Genomic DNA, 15,573 nt, shown 5'->3' with positions numbered 1-15,573 from the left:
TTTAGTGCCTTCTGTAGTGTTACATAATTTTTTCTTTAGCCATTATTGCCAGAATTCCTATCTTCATCCCAGTGCTGGTGAAGTCAAAGATAAAACCAATCTACAGCTTCTACAATAGCCATCACTGAACTGCTTGCAGAACTTGCCTGGACACATTGTGAGCTCACCTGTATGCATTGTGAACTATCTGTTGGTGCAGCTATCTGTGGTAGTGTTGGGGTATTTTTGCTGATGATGTCACCGGTGGTACAATTTTTCAAAGGAGCCCTCAATTGGCTTAATGTCATGGCATTTTGCATCCTCCTCTACTAGTGATGGTCTAAAATTTGGGGGCCAACAGAGGTGAGGCAAAGAACCTCACCCCCCCACAGGTGCAAAGGCCTATCCACAAGTATGGCTGTATGCTGGACCGGTAGTCAGTGACGGGTATGATCCAATTGCAGTGGTACCAACCTAAGACAGGAGGCTGACGCCTAGAGGTCAGTTCATCCGATGACGGGTAAGGACCATATGTTGAATTGGACTGCCTAACAGGCACGGTCCCTAAGCCACATGCTTGTTGTTTAAACAGAGAGGGGGAGATGTTGAGAGCCACAGCCGAAGGGGCCCCAGCAAACTTCCAGCTGCCAGCAAACTTCCAGCTGCCGGCTGACGATTGGCTCACAGCAGCCCCAGCAACATCTAGCTGATTGGCTCCTCTACGGTGATGCTCATTGGACTGTTTCCCTGCCCTTTCAGACCACGGAGCTGCTCATTGGGGGACTTTTTTGGCTCCGCCCACGTGACCCAGCCAATCGGCCTCAAGAGCAGGAGGATTGTGGGAGGTGGAGAGAAGCTTGTGTGGGAGAGAGAGGCTTGTGGAAAGCCGGTGGTGGCAGTTGAGGCTCTGAGGGTTTTTCCTGAGAGACTATTTTGTTTGTCGTGTGTGGTTCTAAAAATAAAGTTAGTTTCTTTTGACAAGTGGCTCCTGATTGTGCCCAGCCAGACTGCGGCACATACAGTGTTCAAACTTATTATAATAAGAAAGAATGCAATCATAGCATGCTGAATCTACAAACAGAAATGAGATTCTGGATTCAGATGGTTTACAGTATGTCTTTCACTACAGAAAACTAATTGGAATTTATTATATGATCCTTTAGAACTTGGGCAGGGAGTATGGCAAAGAGAGGGACTTGAAATAAGTCTTTTGATACACAAACTGTTGCTTAATTAGGGAGATGTTTATACAGGTTTGCAGACTATTATTTCCAATAAATCAGCCAGTAGGAATTTTCTGAAGCACCTATTGAAATGATGACTGATTGGTACAATCTTAATCTTTTCCAAGCAAAAAGTTTGCATAACTGAACTACAAAGTGATGTTGGCACAGGTGGTCTGAAGAATGATATAGAGATGGTGGCCTCAAGGGTTATTTCCTTTCCTCTAATTCTTTCCTTTTATTTCAAAAGAAGAAGGGAAGATAACCAAAGAAGACAAGGTAGAGTAAAAAAGAAGTAATTTTATTTAGAAAAAAATAATCAACCTCCTCCAGATCACCAGTGATCTGTAGGACCCCAGGGCAGGCCAGATCAGTAAGAAGAAGGAGAAGATTTGATGTGGTTCTAAGATTGTTGTTTAACTCATAGTGGATTGGGTTGAGTTACTAATATGAAAAAATATTTATTGGTATCCTAATGACCGTAGATCTTTTCATTGTATCATTCAGATTTCACAGAAGTTAAAGCCATCAGATCAAGAATGAAGTTCAGTGGTGTTAGAAAAATGAAACTATTTCCTAATTTTGCCCTACTGTGTTCATTCTGCTTAATATATTAGTTTATATTAAAGATAACTATATAATAATTCTCAGTTCTCTCTTCTATTTGATTGTAGTGATAGACTTTCATTTAGTGGGCCCTGACTTGATTGGCTTTTGATTAAAAAAAAGGAAAAAACTATGAAAAATATAATATCATTTCACCATAGTTCATCAGTGAATTAGCTTACTTAAAATCAGAATAAATATAATGAACATAAAAGTTATGAAAATCAGTTTCTCATATCTTCTATTTCAGGTAGTATTATTGATTGATAGCCAACTGTGTTTGTGCCAAAGTCATGCTGGTGGTCTCTGTTCTTGGTCTGTGAATGAGCCTTGCAGGGGACCTATGCATAGAATATTTTAGTAAGATTTGGGAATCCTTTGATGGGTGACTTCCTAAGATTTTCTTAAAGTTGCTTCTAACCCAGCCTCGTTTCTTCCCTTTATCCTTCCTTTCCACCAGACATACATCAAAGCAAGATGGCTCTCCCAGACCTCCCCAAATAACTTCCTATTTTCCCTCACAAATATTTTTAATAACAAATCCCTTTCCTGTCTAATCCCATTTGGTGTCTGCTTTTCAAAGAACACAATACATCAGTAATATTTATATTATTTAAATGAGTATTACCTTGGGCTTTTTTGTTTTAAATAATGGACTTTTTGTGATTTTCTCAGACTCTTTGAAGTTCTTCCTTGTGTTTCCACTGAATCCTTTGTTTTCTCCCCATTATTGACTTGTCACATGATGTTAAGTTAGAATTTTATTTGTGTGAGTTTCTTGAAGGCAGATATTTTGTGTCTTTGTTCAGAACAATGTCTGTTGTACAAAGCAGCTCAATACATACTCTTGTCAATGAATGCCCCTCTGGAAGCAAAATTTCTGATGCAATTATAAGAACACCTGAACTCATGAGAAGACATAAATCTTTTAATATATGAGATATATGACATAGTTGTGTCATATATTTGAATTTTCTCTGAAAACTCCTCTTTTCATGTCCAAAAATATTAATGAAACATGAAACAGGGAAAACAAAAACTAAAGATGGTTGAAGGTATGGGGTGTATTAAATAAATGTATCATATTAATACAAGACAATGGATTGCCAGAATTCATGTTAGAGAATTTTTTTTTTTAATTTTAAATAAAATAGTCTAATGAAGAATCACTGTATGGAGGGAAAATAAATGAGAGAAGAATTTCAGAAAGATGGCAACAGCATTGATTCTAAGCATTGGCATAAAAATTAAAATTCAAGATCAATCTCATGTCAAATTTAGGAAAGATCATAGACCCAAATTACTTAGTCCACAGTAAATTATTTACTTCCGGGAGACTGTGATGGTGAATCCTAGTGGTGAAAATGGTCAGCAATCACAGGTATGGGACAAGTGGAAAGTTAAAGTTCCATAAAGTGCAGAAATAATCATGAGAGGATCAGGAATATTCAGCAGGATGATCCAAAATAGTGAGAGCCAATGGCTGGGCGGAAACAAGTCGACTGGCAACTCCTGGAAGGGAAGTAAGCTGGACGGTGGAAGCTGGACCCACATCCCACAGACTGGAACCCAGTGCTTCCAAATCCAAAAGATCCATGGCCGGCGCTACCATATCCAAGAGATCCAGAGTAATTCGCTTGGCAGGGACTGGAGAAAATGAAGTTCTTTGGGCAATAACTCGATGTCTGGTAGGATCTGGTTCCAGGGCAGGATGTTTCATAGCTGATGGGCTCAGAGTAAGACTCCTGATGGCCACCATGGAAAGAGGAGCCCAGCTGGTAGGTTCCTGGAGAGTAGGCTACATCACTGGGGTAGAAGGAGTTATACTGGGAAACTGGGTACCTCAGGTAACCTCCAAGAGATTGGGAGGAGAATCTTCCAGAGCCACAGTTGTAAGACATTTTGTCAGGAGTTCTGAGTTCAGCTGAGCTGCAGTGAGGAGTCTCAGGTAAATGTCACCTTCGACACTGGGTACTTATATACCCTGGAAGTGGGTGTAGCATGTGCCTATTTTAATAAGAATATTTAATTAGGCTCCAATAAAAAATGAAATACATCAATCTTCAAAGATCTTTATATGAATACAAACTTTTAAATGAAACGATACCATTAGTTTTTCAAAGCAGTTGTTCATGAAACAAAAATGTAATTTCTCATGAAAACCACCATGATTCTATCTATAAGACTGGGACTTTATTCATCCTGTTCTTCAAGATACTAAGTAAAATGGATAACATAGCAAAAATAGCAAAGATGCTTTGTAGTATAAGGGAGACAATTATACTGCTTCAAGTTTGGGAACTTAATGGAGAATAGAAAAAAGAAATCGTCTTTCTCCCAAATCTTGTGGAAATTATGAAAGAAGCAACCCACTAACCTTAACTGGTAATAATGCTAAATGAATAGATAATAAATAAATAGATAATAAATTCAGGTTTAGTTTTCTTATAATACAAATAGTGAAATTACTTTTGTCTATGTGAATATTTAGATCCATGGGTCCAAGTTTTAATGAATACTTTGAAGGTTAATTATTTTTTTTTTCTCTGTGTGTGTGTGTGTGTGTGTGTGTGTGATGCTGAGGAATTAACCCAGGGCCTTGTATATGCTAAGCCTACCAGTAAACTATATCCCCAACTCTTTCATTTGTCTCTTGATTAAAGTCATTAGTGAACTTCATAAACTTGGTTATATAAAACTCTCCACTTGTACAATGTTTAAGTAATATGTTTTGGTGTCACTGATGTATTGAGAAGAAAATAATGAGCACTATACAAAAAGTATAGAACTTTACTCTTTTTCCCCTCACAATGTAAAAGTTTTACTATGAAGGATTAAGAAAATGAGAAATGCCAAATGTTTCCATCCTGCATAGATTTCACAGAAGAATCAGGGATTTGAAAAATTCATAGTTACAAATGATCTTTATGAATTGAAATATGGTTGGGGGAGGGATCTCTGATGTAATACATCCATCAAGTCATCAATGTTTATCTTACAGGACTTGGTAGCCTGAGGATTTTTCTGGACTCTTTCATAAAGTTCACCAAAGCTAAATGTAAATAAAGATAGTGTATAGCCTGTGGGAATGGTAAAACATCTTAGGATACCTATCTTCAAAACTAATAATATTTTCTAATCACAATGAGCTGATTCTATGAAGAATTAGGGTTACTAGGTGGACATTTTAAGGAAAAATTAAAGTTATCTGCTATTGCAACTAATGAGATTTCTATCTTGAGTGTCCTGGGAATTTGCAATCAGAATATAGTCAATAAAATCCCAGTCTAATAGAATATGGAGATTTTTGCCAAACTTTCTTCTGAAATGTGGACTTTATGGGTCTGAACAGTTTGAGTTGACACAATGATTTCATTTATTAGATAACATAGCTTGTCCACTATTTGTAAAATAAACAATTTTTATTTAGTAGGCCTCTTAATTATGAATTGAAAGAAGCATTTTAGTAGTTTCCAAATCTGCTTCATTTGTCAATAAAATATTGAACATCAAAATCCCACATAAATATTTAACTGATCTTAATTGAATTTGCTTGCTTGCTTCAATGTTATCTGATTTTATATAGGATATTGCTGTAGAAAAAATATTCTGTGAGATCAGATATTAAGTAATTTTGAGCATTCGTTTCTCAAAAAAACAACAACAACAACAAAAAAGGATGCTTTTGCATCCAAACACTTTTGTTCAGAATTAAGAAGTGGAAAGGAAAAACTTTTCTATGAAACAAACAAATCAAACAGCTCATAAGCCACAGCAAGATAAACCTTCTCCATCTCTCTTATTCTTCCAGGTATCAGTCTTCATTACAGTCTTACATAGATGAGGATCACAAGTCATGGAAGGAGAAGAAATATGGCCCTTCTTTTAGAAATGTTGTAATCCTTGTCAGAAACACCTGGAAACAATTTAAATCAAATTGATGTATGTTGCTTTCTGAGGCAAAGGAAGAATCTCCTTAAGATGGTTTCTTTGGTCTAACAATTATTTTATATTTTCTTTAGAACAAGAATATTTTCCAGATTCTGAGAAATCCTTTTAGTGGAACAGTGACTCTGATTAGAGATAGAAATACATTGGGCATTTTGGTCTCATGATTTGTTCTTATTTTTAATGCTTTTTTTCAGTAATTTAGATGAATAATCTCTAACATTTCAAAATACCATAAAGCAACTTATGTGTGCTATTAGGCTGACATCACAGTAAACACACATATGCAAAAAGAAAAAAAGAAAAGAAACAACTAAGATTGGCTTTTAGCTCTGAATGGTCCACAGTTTCAAGCAGAAGCTTGGAAACCAGGGACTCTTTCAGTAAATAGTTAACTAAAGCCTTTCAATTTGAAGTCTGATTTTTTAAAAATCTTACATATTCTGCATATCAGTATAGCTGCTTTCTGATGACACCTTTCATTTAGTAAGCTTGACACTGTGCAGGACAATCAACCTATGCTGTTGTTCAAAAGACATAGCTATGAATAGGTTACTTAACAACATTGCTAGTTGGGTGTCAACAATTCTGATTGTGAAATGGGTTGCAATTATTTTTAATTAAGCCAGCTTCCCCAACCCAGATACTGTCTACCTCTAAAGCACTTCTCTGAGTGATCTTCAGGGCGACCTTTGCTAAGGGAAGATGAATAATAGCTTTGAAGTTCAACACTATTACCTGCAGTCCAAGGCCACAGACATGACTGCACTTTACAGTTGTAAAACCACAGTTCAATTAAAACCTGCAGGTAACTTGTTTTCATGAACCACGGGGTTGACACCACACCCAATGAAAAGGGTATATAAATGTGCCAGTCCAAGAAGTGGCATTCCAGCTGAGAACCTTGTCATCTAAAGTTCTATCTCCTGTCAACATGTCCTCCAACTGCTGTTCTGGAAGCTACTCCTCCCGCTCCTTTGGGGGCTACCTGCAACAACCGGACGGCTCCTGCGGCTCTTCCTGCCCCAGCAGCGCATTCTACTGCCCTGTTTTACAAACTCCCGTCACCCACCAGCTGGGCTCCTCTCTCTCCAGTGGCTGTCAGGAGACCTGCTGTGATCCCACCAGCTGCCAGACACCCTGTGGGGTGTCCAAGCCCTGCCAGACGTCCTGCTACCGCCAGAGGTCCTCCACATGCTGCAGTCCCTGCCACACAGCTTTCTCCGGATCGCTGGGCTTTGGGTCCAGGGGCTTTCAGTCTGTTGGTTGTGGCTTTGGATCCAGAGGGTTCCAGTCAGTGGGTTGTGCTCCTCACACATTCTCATCTCTAAATTATGGATCTAACTGTTACCGTCCCTCCTATTTCTCCTCTAGAAGTTGCCAGTCTGCTTCTTACCAACTGCCCTGTGGATCTGGCTTCTACTAATCATATATATTAGGTGAAGAGAAATTTAAAACCTTACTATCTTAAGATCCATGCTGTTTTTTGATCTCCTGTATATTCTGTCATCAGCCTAAAAATCTGCTTCTACATTTACCCCCATGAATTAGGAATAACTTGAATTCCAGTAATTGGGAAATGTATGTATTCTTTGGAGATAGATGTTAAAACTTCTTTTTAAAAAATTTTTAGGTAGGCATGCAATCATTGAAGCATAATTCTTTCTTCATGGACCTCCTAGTTATATAAATTTTACAAAGTAAAAAGTGTTGTAAGTTTAAATAAAATTATGTTATATCTTTCTATCGTGTTAGTATTTTCTTTTCCTTTAAAACTCTTTCTAAATATGTGTCTGGGTTTTCCTGTATCTTCTACTTATCATTTAACATTTTAAGCTTTAAAGAGTATAATCATTTTTTTGATTCAAAAGATTTTTTTTTCATCTTTTATATTCACTCTTAATATTTTTACATGAGAGATGAAGGCACACAATTTCAAAACAACAAACTCATACCTGGCTTATTACTATGCAGAGAGTTAAAACTCCAATATTTAAATGGTTATAATTTGCAAGGAGTATTAAATTGTCTCTGTCACTTAATTTTGGAAGAAAGATTACTCACAAAAAATATGTTCTAAAATGCATGGGAAATTGTAATGAAGGTATCCAAAAAGAAGTTAGATGATAGTGAGTTAGATTCAGCAAGGGCTTCAATTCTGCTAGCCTTACTTCCAGATTAAAAATCCAGTTTCTAAATGAAATCTTTAACATATTCTAAGACTTTTTAAGTCAATAAGCCAAACATTTTCCATATAATCCATTTTATAAATTTGATGAACTCCCATTTTTTTTCTAGTTGTTTTGTTTGAAAAAAAACTCTTCAAAAACAAGGTAAATATTCTATTGTTGCAGCATTCTGAAGAATATCTAGACAGTTGGTAACACTTGAGCCATCAGTGATGTCCCAACTTGTTTTATCATTTATGTCAAGGAAAACCCTTTAGGGGTTCAGGTGACAACCTTTTGGGGGTTCAGGTGATGTGGATCTTTACCCACAGGATCACTCTGTGTCTTGGTTTATTATTTTGTTTTAATATTTAGTCCCATTTGATAATTTTTCCAGAATTTTACATTTTATTTATAATCAATAAAACTTTCATTGGCACAAGTTGCAGTAGGTTTAAAGAACTTCCACTTTACTTCTGCCATGGATTCATTCATCTGGAAGAATACAAGATGCATATACAATAACACCTTTGGACTTGACTCAATTGTTGAAGTTGAAAATTGACAGGCATCCCTCTTTATTAACCTTCCTAAACAAAATAGATCACTTTTTGTTCAAAGACAGCATGTAGAGGGATCACTTGGAAAACAAATTACACTCATATACAATGAATAGGACAGCCTACAGATTTAAACAAATGACCCACTGGAGTTTCATTATTATTCTAACCTAGTTATACTAACTAGTAAGGCAAGCTCCACTCCAGGAAAGATGCAGCGATATATACCAAACCACCAGTAGGTGGAGGTAGTGGGAAACTTGAGAGTAACAGGTTAGATGGATGAAGTATGAATGAGCACCAAGCTGATGCTGCTTCAGAGCATATAAAGAATAATCTAAATGGTCTTGCTTCAGTGTTTAGGGGATGTATTGTATTGTCAAAATCTGCAACTTTTATTTCATTTTTGATAGCACCTTTCCTCTTTAAATATTATTTAGAAATGGGCAAAAAAGAAAAACTCGTTCTAAATACAATATATATATACTGAATTTCTACTACCAAAAGAAAGTAGATGGTAAGTACATAGATTACACAGGAAATCAATGATGTTATTATTCATCAGGACAATATTATATTTTTATCCAAGATAAGTGGCCTCATGTAAATTAAAAGACAAAATTTTACCAAATATCAACCTCTACTTCAAACACAAAGTTCTAAGAAAACTGCTTCCAAAGACGATGACCTGCCATTAGAAATTGCAAATGATGATTCATATTTTACTTTGATACATACATCTTCTTTTAGGTTAAATAATTTTGAAAACATTTTCATTCATATTAAATTTTAAGTTTTCTTGTGCATGTAAAAATAGAAAAAAATGATAATATGCCCCTTCATCAGCAGAAGAGAGACATAGATACGAATAAAATAAGTAAGTTTTATATCAAGACTGTTAATTGAGCTGGGTGGATGACTAACACCTGTCATTACAAATGCTCAAGAGGTTGAGGCAGGAGGATCACAAGTTCAAAACCAGCTTCATCAAATTAGCAAGGACCTAAGCAATTTAGAAAGATCATGTCTCTAAATAAAATTTGAAAAGAGGTTGGGATATGGCTCAGTGGTTAAGCAACCTTGGGTTCAATCCCCAGTACACACACACACACACACACACACACAAGACTGTCAGATGTTTCAAGTATAAAATGAATTCAAATGACTGTAAATTTTTTTAATATGGTCCAAAGAATCCAAAGCTGTGAAAAGTCCACAGTGTTCTTTTTGATAATACTAATGTAAAGTCGCTTACAACTCTCAACATTGAAGATGCATGCACGTACTGGTTGTCTTGGTAATAATAAAAATCACAAATTTTGGTGAAGATGACATCAGATTTAAGACAACAAAAATGCAAGAGTTATTAATAATATTTTACTTCAATAAGATTTATCATATGAATTTATAGCAATTTCTTTCTGAGATGCCATCAAATATTTCTCTATCTATATATCATTTGGTGTAATAGTTAATACAATTTTTCTTTTGTAAAGAACAATTCCTTTTTGATTTCTGGTTTTGATTTATAGTTTTTTCTTCGTTTAGTCTGCAAGTCATCATAGATTTGAGCTAATTTTTTCTTATTTCTTTTTTATTTGTTCTTTTTAGTTATATATGATAGCATAATTCATTTTGACAAATTTATACAAGTGTGGAATAATTGTTTTTTAAATAAATTGGTTTATAATCATGTCATCTTCAAATAGTGATAATTTAAGTTCTTCTTTTCCTATTTTTATGCCTTTAATTTCTTTCGTCTGTCTAATTGCTCTGGCCAGTGTTTCGAGAACTATATTGAATAGAAGTGGTGATAGAGGGCATCCCTGTCTTGTTCCAGATTTTAGAGGGAATGCCTTCAATTTTTCTCCATTCAGAATGATGCTAGCCTGAGGCGTAGCATAGATAGCTTTTACAATGTTGAGGTAAGTGCCTGTTATCCCTAGTTTTTCTAGTGTTTTGAACATGAAGGGATGCTGTACTTTGTCGAATGCTTTTTCTGCGTCTATCAAGATGATCATATGATTCTTATCTTTGAGTCTATTGATGTGGTGAATAACATTTATTGATTTCCATATATTGAAACATCCTTGCATCCCAGGGATGAATCCTACTTGATAATGGTGCACAATTTTTTTGATGTGTTTTTGTATCTGATTCGCCAGAATTTTATTGAGGATTTTTGCATCTAGGTTCATTAGAGATATTGGTCTGTAGCTTTCTTTCTTTGAGGTGTCTTTGTCTGGTTTTGGAATCAGGGTGATGTTGGCCTCATAGAATGAATTTGGAAGGGCTCCCTCTTTTTCTATTTCCTGAAATAACTTGGAAAGTATTGGTTTTAATTCTTCTTTAAAGGTTTTGTAAAACTCCGCTGTATACCCATCCGGTCCTGGGCTTTTCTTGGTTGGTAGTCCTTTGATTGCTTCTTCTATTTCATCCATTGATATTTGTCTGTTCAAATTGTGTGTATCCTCCTGATTCAGTCTGGGCAAATCATATGACTTAAGAATTTATCAATGTCTTCACTATCTTCTATTTTATTGGAATATAGGGTTTCAAAATAATTTCTAATTGTCTTCTGTAGAAGACCCAAAAGGGTCTACAAAGAAACTACTAGAATTAATAAATGAATTCAGCAAAGTGGCAGGATATAAAATCAACATGCATAAATCAAAGGCATTCCTGTATATCAGCAACAAAACTTCTGAAATGGAAATGAGGAAAAACACCCCATTCACAATATCCTCAAAAAAATAAAATACTTGGGAATCAACCTAACAAAAGAGGTGAAAGACTTATACAATGAAAACTACAAAACCCTAAAGAGAGAAATAGAAGAAGATCTTAGAAGATGGAAAAATATACCCTGTTCATGGATAGGCAGAACTAACATCATCAAAATGGCGATATTACCAAAAGTTCTCTATAGGTTCAATGCAATGCCAATCAAAATCCCAATGACATTTCTTGTAGAAATAGATAAAGCAATCATGAAATTCATATGGAAAAATAAAAGACCCAGAATAGCAAAAACAACTCTAAGCAGGAAGTGTGAATCAGGCGGTATAGCGATACCAGATTTCAAATTATACTACAGAGCAATAGTAACAAAAACAGCATGGTACTGGTACCAAAACAGGCGGGTGGACCAATGGTACAGAATAGAGGACACAGAGACTAATCTACAAAGTTACAACTATCTTCTATTTGATAAAGGGGCTAAAAGCATGCAATGGAGGAAGGATAGCATCTTCAACAAATGGTGCTGGGAAAACTGGAAATCCATATGCAACAAAATGAAACTGAATCCCTTTCTCTCACCATGCACAAAAGTTAACTCAAAATGGATCAAGGAGCTTGATATCAAATCAGAGTCTCTGCATCTGATAGAAAAAAATGTTGGCTCCGACCTACAGACTGTGGGGTTGGGCTCCAAATTTCTTAATAGGACACCCATAGCACAAGAGTTAATAACTAGAATCAACAAATGGGGCTTACTTAAACTAAAAAGTTTTTTTCTCAGCAAGAGAAACAATAAGAGAGGTAAATACGGAGCATACATCATGGGAACAAATTTTTACTCCTCACACTTCAGATAGAGCCCTAATATCCAGAGTATACAAAGAACTCAAAAAATTAAGCAATAAGATAACAAATAACCCAATCAACAAATGGGCCAAGGACCTAAACAGACACTTCTCAGAGGAGGACATACAATCAATCAACAAGTACATGAAAAAATGCTCACCATCTCTAGCAGTCAGAGAAATGCAAATCAAAACCACCCTAAGATACTATCTCACTCCAGTGAGATTGGCAGCCATTATGAAGTCAAACAACAACAAGTGCTGGCGAGGATGTGGGGAAAAGGGTACACTTGTACATTGCTGGTGGGACTGCAATTTGGTGTGGCCAATTTGGAAAGCAGTACGGAGATTCATTGGAAAGCTGGGAAGGGAACCACCATTTGACCCAGCTATTCTCCTTCTTGGACTATTCCCTAAAGACCTTAAAAGAGCGTGTTATAGGGACACAGCTACAACAATGTTCATATCAGCACAATTCACAATAGCTAGACTGTGGAACCAAGCTAGATGCCCTTCAATAGATGAATGGATAAAAAAATGTGGCATTTATACACAATGGAGTATTACTCTGCACTAAAAAAATGACAAAATCATGGAATTTGCAGGGAAATGGATGGCACTAGAGCAGATTATGCTAAGTGAAGCTAGCCAATCCCTAAAAAATAAATGCCAAATGTCTTATTTGATATAAGGAGAGCAACTAAGAACAGAATAGAGAGGAAGAGCATGAGAAGATCACCATTAAACAGGGATGAGAGGTGGGAGGGAAAGAGAGAGAGAAGGGAAATTGCATGGTAAAGGAAGGAGACCCTCATTGTTACACAAAATTACATATAAGAGGAAGTGAGGGGAAAGGGGGAAAAAAACAAGAGAGAGAAATGAATTACAGTAGATGGGGTAGGGAGAGAAGATGGGAAGGGAGGGGATGAGAGGGGAGGGAAGGGGAGGTGAGGGGGGATAGTAGAGGTTAGGAAAGGCAGCAGAATACAACATACACTAGTATGGCAGTAGGTAAAAAAGTGGGTGTGTAACCGATGTGAATCTGCATTATGTATATAGGGTAAAAATGGGAGTTCATAATCCGCTTGAATCAAATGTATGAAATATGATATGTCAAGAACTTTGTAATGTTTTGAACAACTAATAATAAATAAATAAATAAATAAATTGGTTTAACATCATTGATGCTCTTTTAATTAATCTAAATTTATTTTTACTTTTACTCTATTATGGATACTACTTGTGAGGCTAATCAAATAGATGGAGTAGTAGATGAAATCTATTCTGTTGAAATAATTGTCACAGTGTCAGAAGTACAAAAGACTCCTTGGTTAATCTAAGATTTATATATTCACAAACAAAATTCAGGAAAGAAACACAAAACAAGATTCCTTTTTAGAATTCAGATGCTTTGATCTAAAACTTTGGCCAAGTTTCAAATACATTTTTAGTCTCCTTTCCTTTGTATATGCAAATATCTATAGAATATAATCAGTCTCTCTCCTGGGAATGATTGAACGTTAAGTTAAAATTGTATGTTTGGAATTATTTCCTGCCATATTACATGCTCTCACGATGATCCTAGGCATAGCTATGTCAAACAATTTTATTGAGGCTTCAGGCACTTTTGCATGAATAGCATCTCCTGCAAGCATAGGCAATACTTGTTTGACTGTCCCCAAATATCTCAAAAGTCACACTAAGAAAACCAGAGAGTCCACTGTGATTCCTCACGCTCACAAAAATGAGGATCAAGGAGAATATATGCCTTAGGCAATGATCAACCAATGAAAGATAGAAGCTGATGAAGAAGTGTTTCTCCCTGTTGATCATATGCTGGAGTGAACAATTTAAAAAGTCATTGCACGTTCTTCAAGAAAGTGCCTGCAGGATTGCATCCCAACTGTTCATCATGAAATCATGCAAAAAATGTGACTTTCTGAGATTTTCCTCTTTGGTAGTTTCCATGGACTGTCATACGTGCTTTTTAGGGTCTTGTGACAAATAAACTAAACCCAGATCTTGGATTTTAACTCTGCTTTGAATACAGACTACGACTAATGAATGAAAATGGTAATTCAATGGGGCTCAGGTGTAGGACTCTTAGCTTGAAGGAAACTGAGCCTTGGAGAAGCATCAGGAGCTTACCTGTACCTCATATGATCGTTGATTCTCCTTGTACATGGTCAGAGATGAGGTTTAGGAAGATCTCAACAGTGGGAGGCAGGAGTCCTGGCATTTAAATCAGCTAAGACCAAAGTGTCTATCCTGAAATTTGCTTAAAGCTCATTTTCCCTTGACTGAAAAATCTATTTTCATATACCAACCATACATAAGATTCTATCTATGTATACAGCTCACCTTATATATTACACACTATTATTGTTGTCCATATTTCTAGTTTATGTACTATTTATTTTCTTGTATCTGTAAAAATGAATCTCCTTCATTCTCAGCCAATGAGAATCAGCAGCAATTCTCATTGCTGCTCAGATTGGTTTGCACATGTAAAGAGTGATCTTCCAAGAAACAATTATTCCTACAAGGGAATTTATCAAATGGCAACAGAATTTTCTAACATTTATCAAATTATATGTTCCCAAAACCCAGTTTCAAGTCAGAATAATCTGTATTTAAATCTCCCAAATCCTTGAATGAAAAAGCTCCTTGCAAGAAACAATCATGCGAACAATGTATTTAGATGTCAGATTTCGTACATTTATTAAATTAAAATTTTCATTTTCAACTGTTTTGGATGAAAGCCAGATAATATACAACATTATTAACATTTAATTGGAAAGATCCTCATGAACTTGAGAGTTTGCTAGAAATTGAAGAGGCAAGAAGTTGTCAATAGAAGAATAAAAGGAGCAGGTGACAAGAATGAAAATAATGGTGCTCAAAGTAGACTTTAATCTACAGGTTCAGAATGCAGGCACTTAGCAAGTGAATCTATAGACGCCAGATCCACAGGCTGGTCTGTAACAAGAAGACTGGTAGCTTCTAGAAAGAAAAGAAATTGGGTTGCAGAAACTGGATCTGTAACCCAGAAAAGGGAAGCCAGAGACACCATAATTCAGGGATCTGAAGCTACTGGATCCACAGCCCAGGGAGTAGCAGCTTCTAGATCCATAGCCCAGGGAGTGGCAGCTGCTGGACCCAGAGATCCAGCATAGGTCCTCTGGCAGGGCCTGCAGAGTGTGGATGTCCTCTGGCCATAGCAGGAAGGCTGGCAGGGGCTGGACACCACACAGGACGTCTGGCAGCTGGTGGGCTCACAGCAGGTCTCCTGACTGCCCCTGTAGAGAGAGGAGCCCAGCTGGCAGGTGCTGGGATAGCACAGGTCAGTGCTGTAGAGCAGGTTGCTGGGGTAGGAAGAGCCACAGGAGCTTGGGAAGCGCAGGGAGCCCCCAAGGGAGCGGGAGGAGAAGTTTCCAGAGCAGCAGCTGGAGGACATGTTGAGAGGAGATGGGAGCTCAGCTGAGTGGAACTGAGAAGATGC

The 15,573-nt window shown here is 36.7% G+C and overlaps 3 protein-coding genes across 3 annotated transcripts; 1 reads left to right on the top strand and 2 right to left on the bottom strand.

Moving 5' to 3' along the window:
- Positions 1-2,610: 2,610 nt before the first annotated feature.
- Positions 2,611-3,745, bottom strand: LOC124089228 (keratin-associated protein 15-1). The gene has a single exon (XM_046439227.2). The coding sequence runs from the start codon at positions 3,707-3,709 to the stop codon at positions 3,257-3,259; it is 453 nt and encodes a 150-aa protein (XP_046295183.1). The 5' UTR covers positions 3,710-3,745; the 3' UTR covers positions 2,611-3,256.
- A 2,915-nt stretch (positions 3,746-6,660) lies between these two features.
- On the top strand, positions 6,661-7,463 carry LOC124088985 (keratin-associated protein 14). Its single transcript, XM_046438829.2, has one exon. The coding sequence runs from the start codon at positions 6,691-6,693 to the stop codon at positions 7,180-7,182; it is 492 nt and encodes a 163-aa protein (XP_046294785.1). The 5' UTR covers positions 6,661-6,690; the 3' UTR covers positions 7,183-7,463.
- A 7,547-nt stretch (positions 7,464-15,010) lies between these two features.
- On the bottom strand, positions 15,011-15,573 carry LOC124089287 (keratin-associated protein 13-1-like). The gene is given in 2 exon segments (XM_046439274.1): positions 15,011-15,234; positions 15,237-15,573. Coding segments are annotated over 2 exon segments (516 nt in total). The 5' UTR covers positions 15,529-15,573.

Source organism: Marmota monax, unplaced genomic scaffold (genome assembly GCF_021218885.2).
Source record: "Marmota monax isolate L192 unplaced genomic scaffold, Marmota_monax_Labrador192_F-V1.1 WCK01_AAM20220418_F8-fsc00125, whole genome shotgun sequence".
Lineage (NCBI taxonomy): Eukaryota > Metazoa > Chordata > Mammalia > Rodentia > Sciuridae > Marmota > Marmota monax.
The sequence above is the reverse complement of the archived record's forward strand: the minus strand, read 5'-3'. Positions and strand labels throughout refer to the sequence as shown.

Coding starts and splice junctions, on each gene's coding strand:
- LOC124089228 (XM_046439227.2), bottom strand. CDS start 3,709: ATGTCTTACAACTGTGGCTCTGGAAGATTCTCCTCCCAATCTCTTGGA.
- LOC124088985 (XM_046438829.2), top strand. CDS start 6,691: ATGTCCTCCAACTGCTGTTCTGGAAGCTACTCCTCCCGCTCCTTTGGG.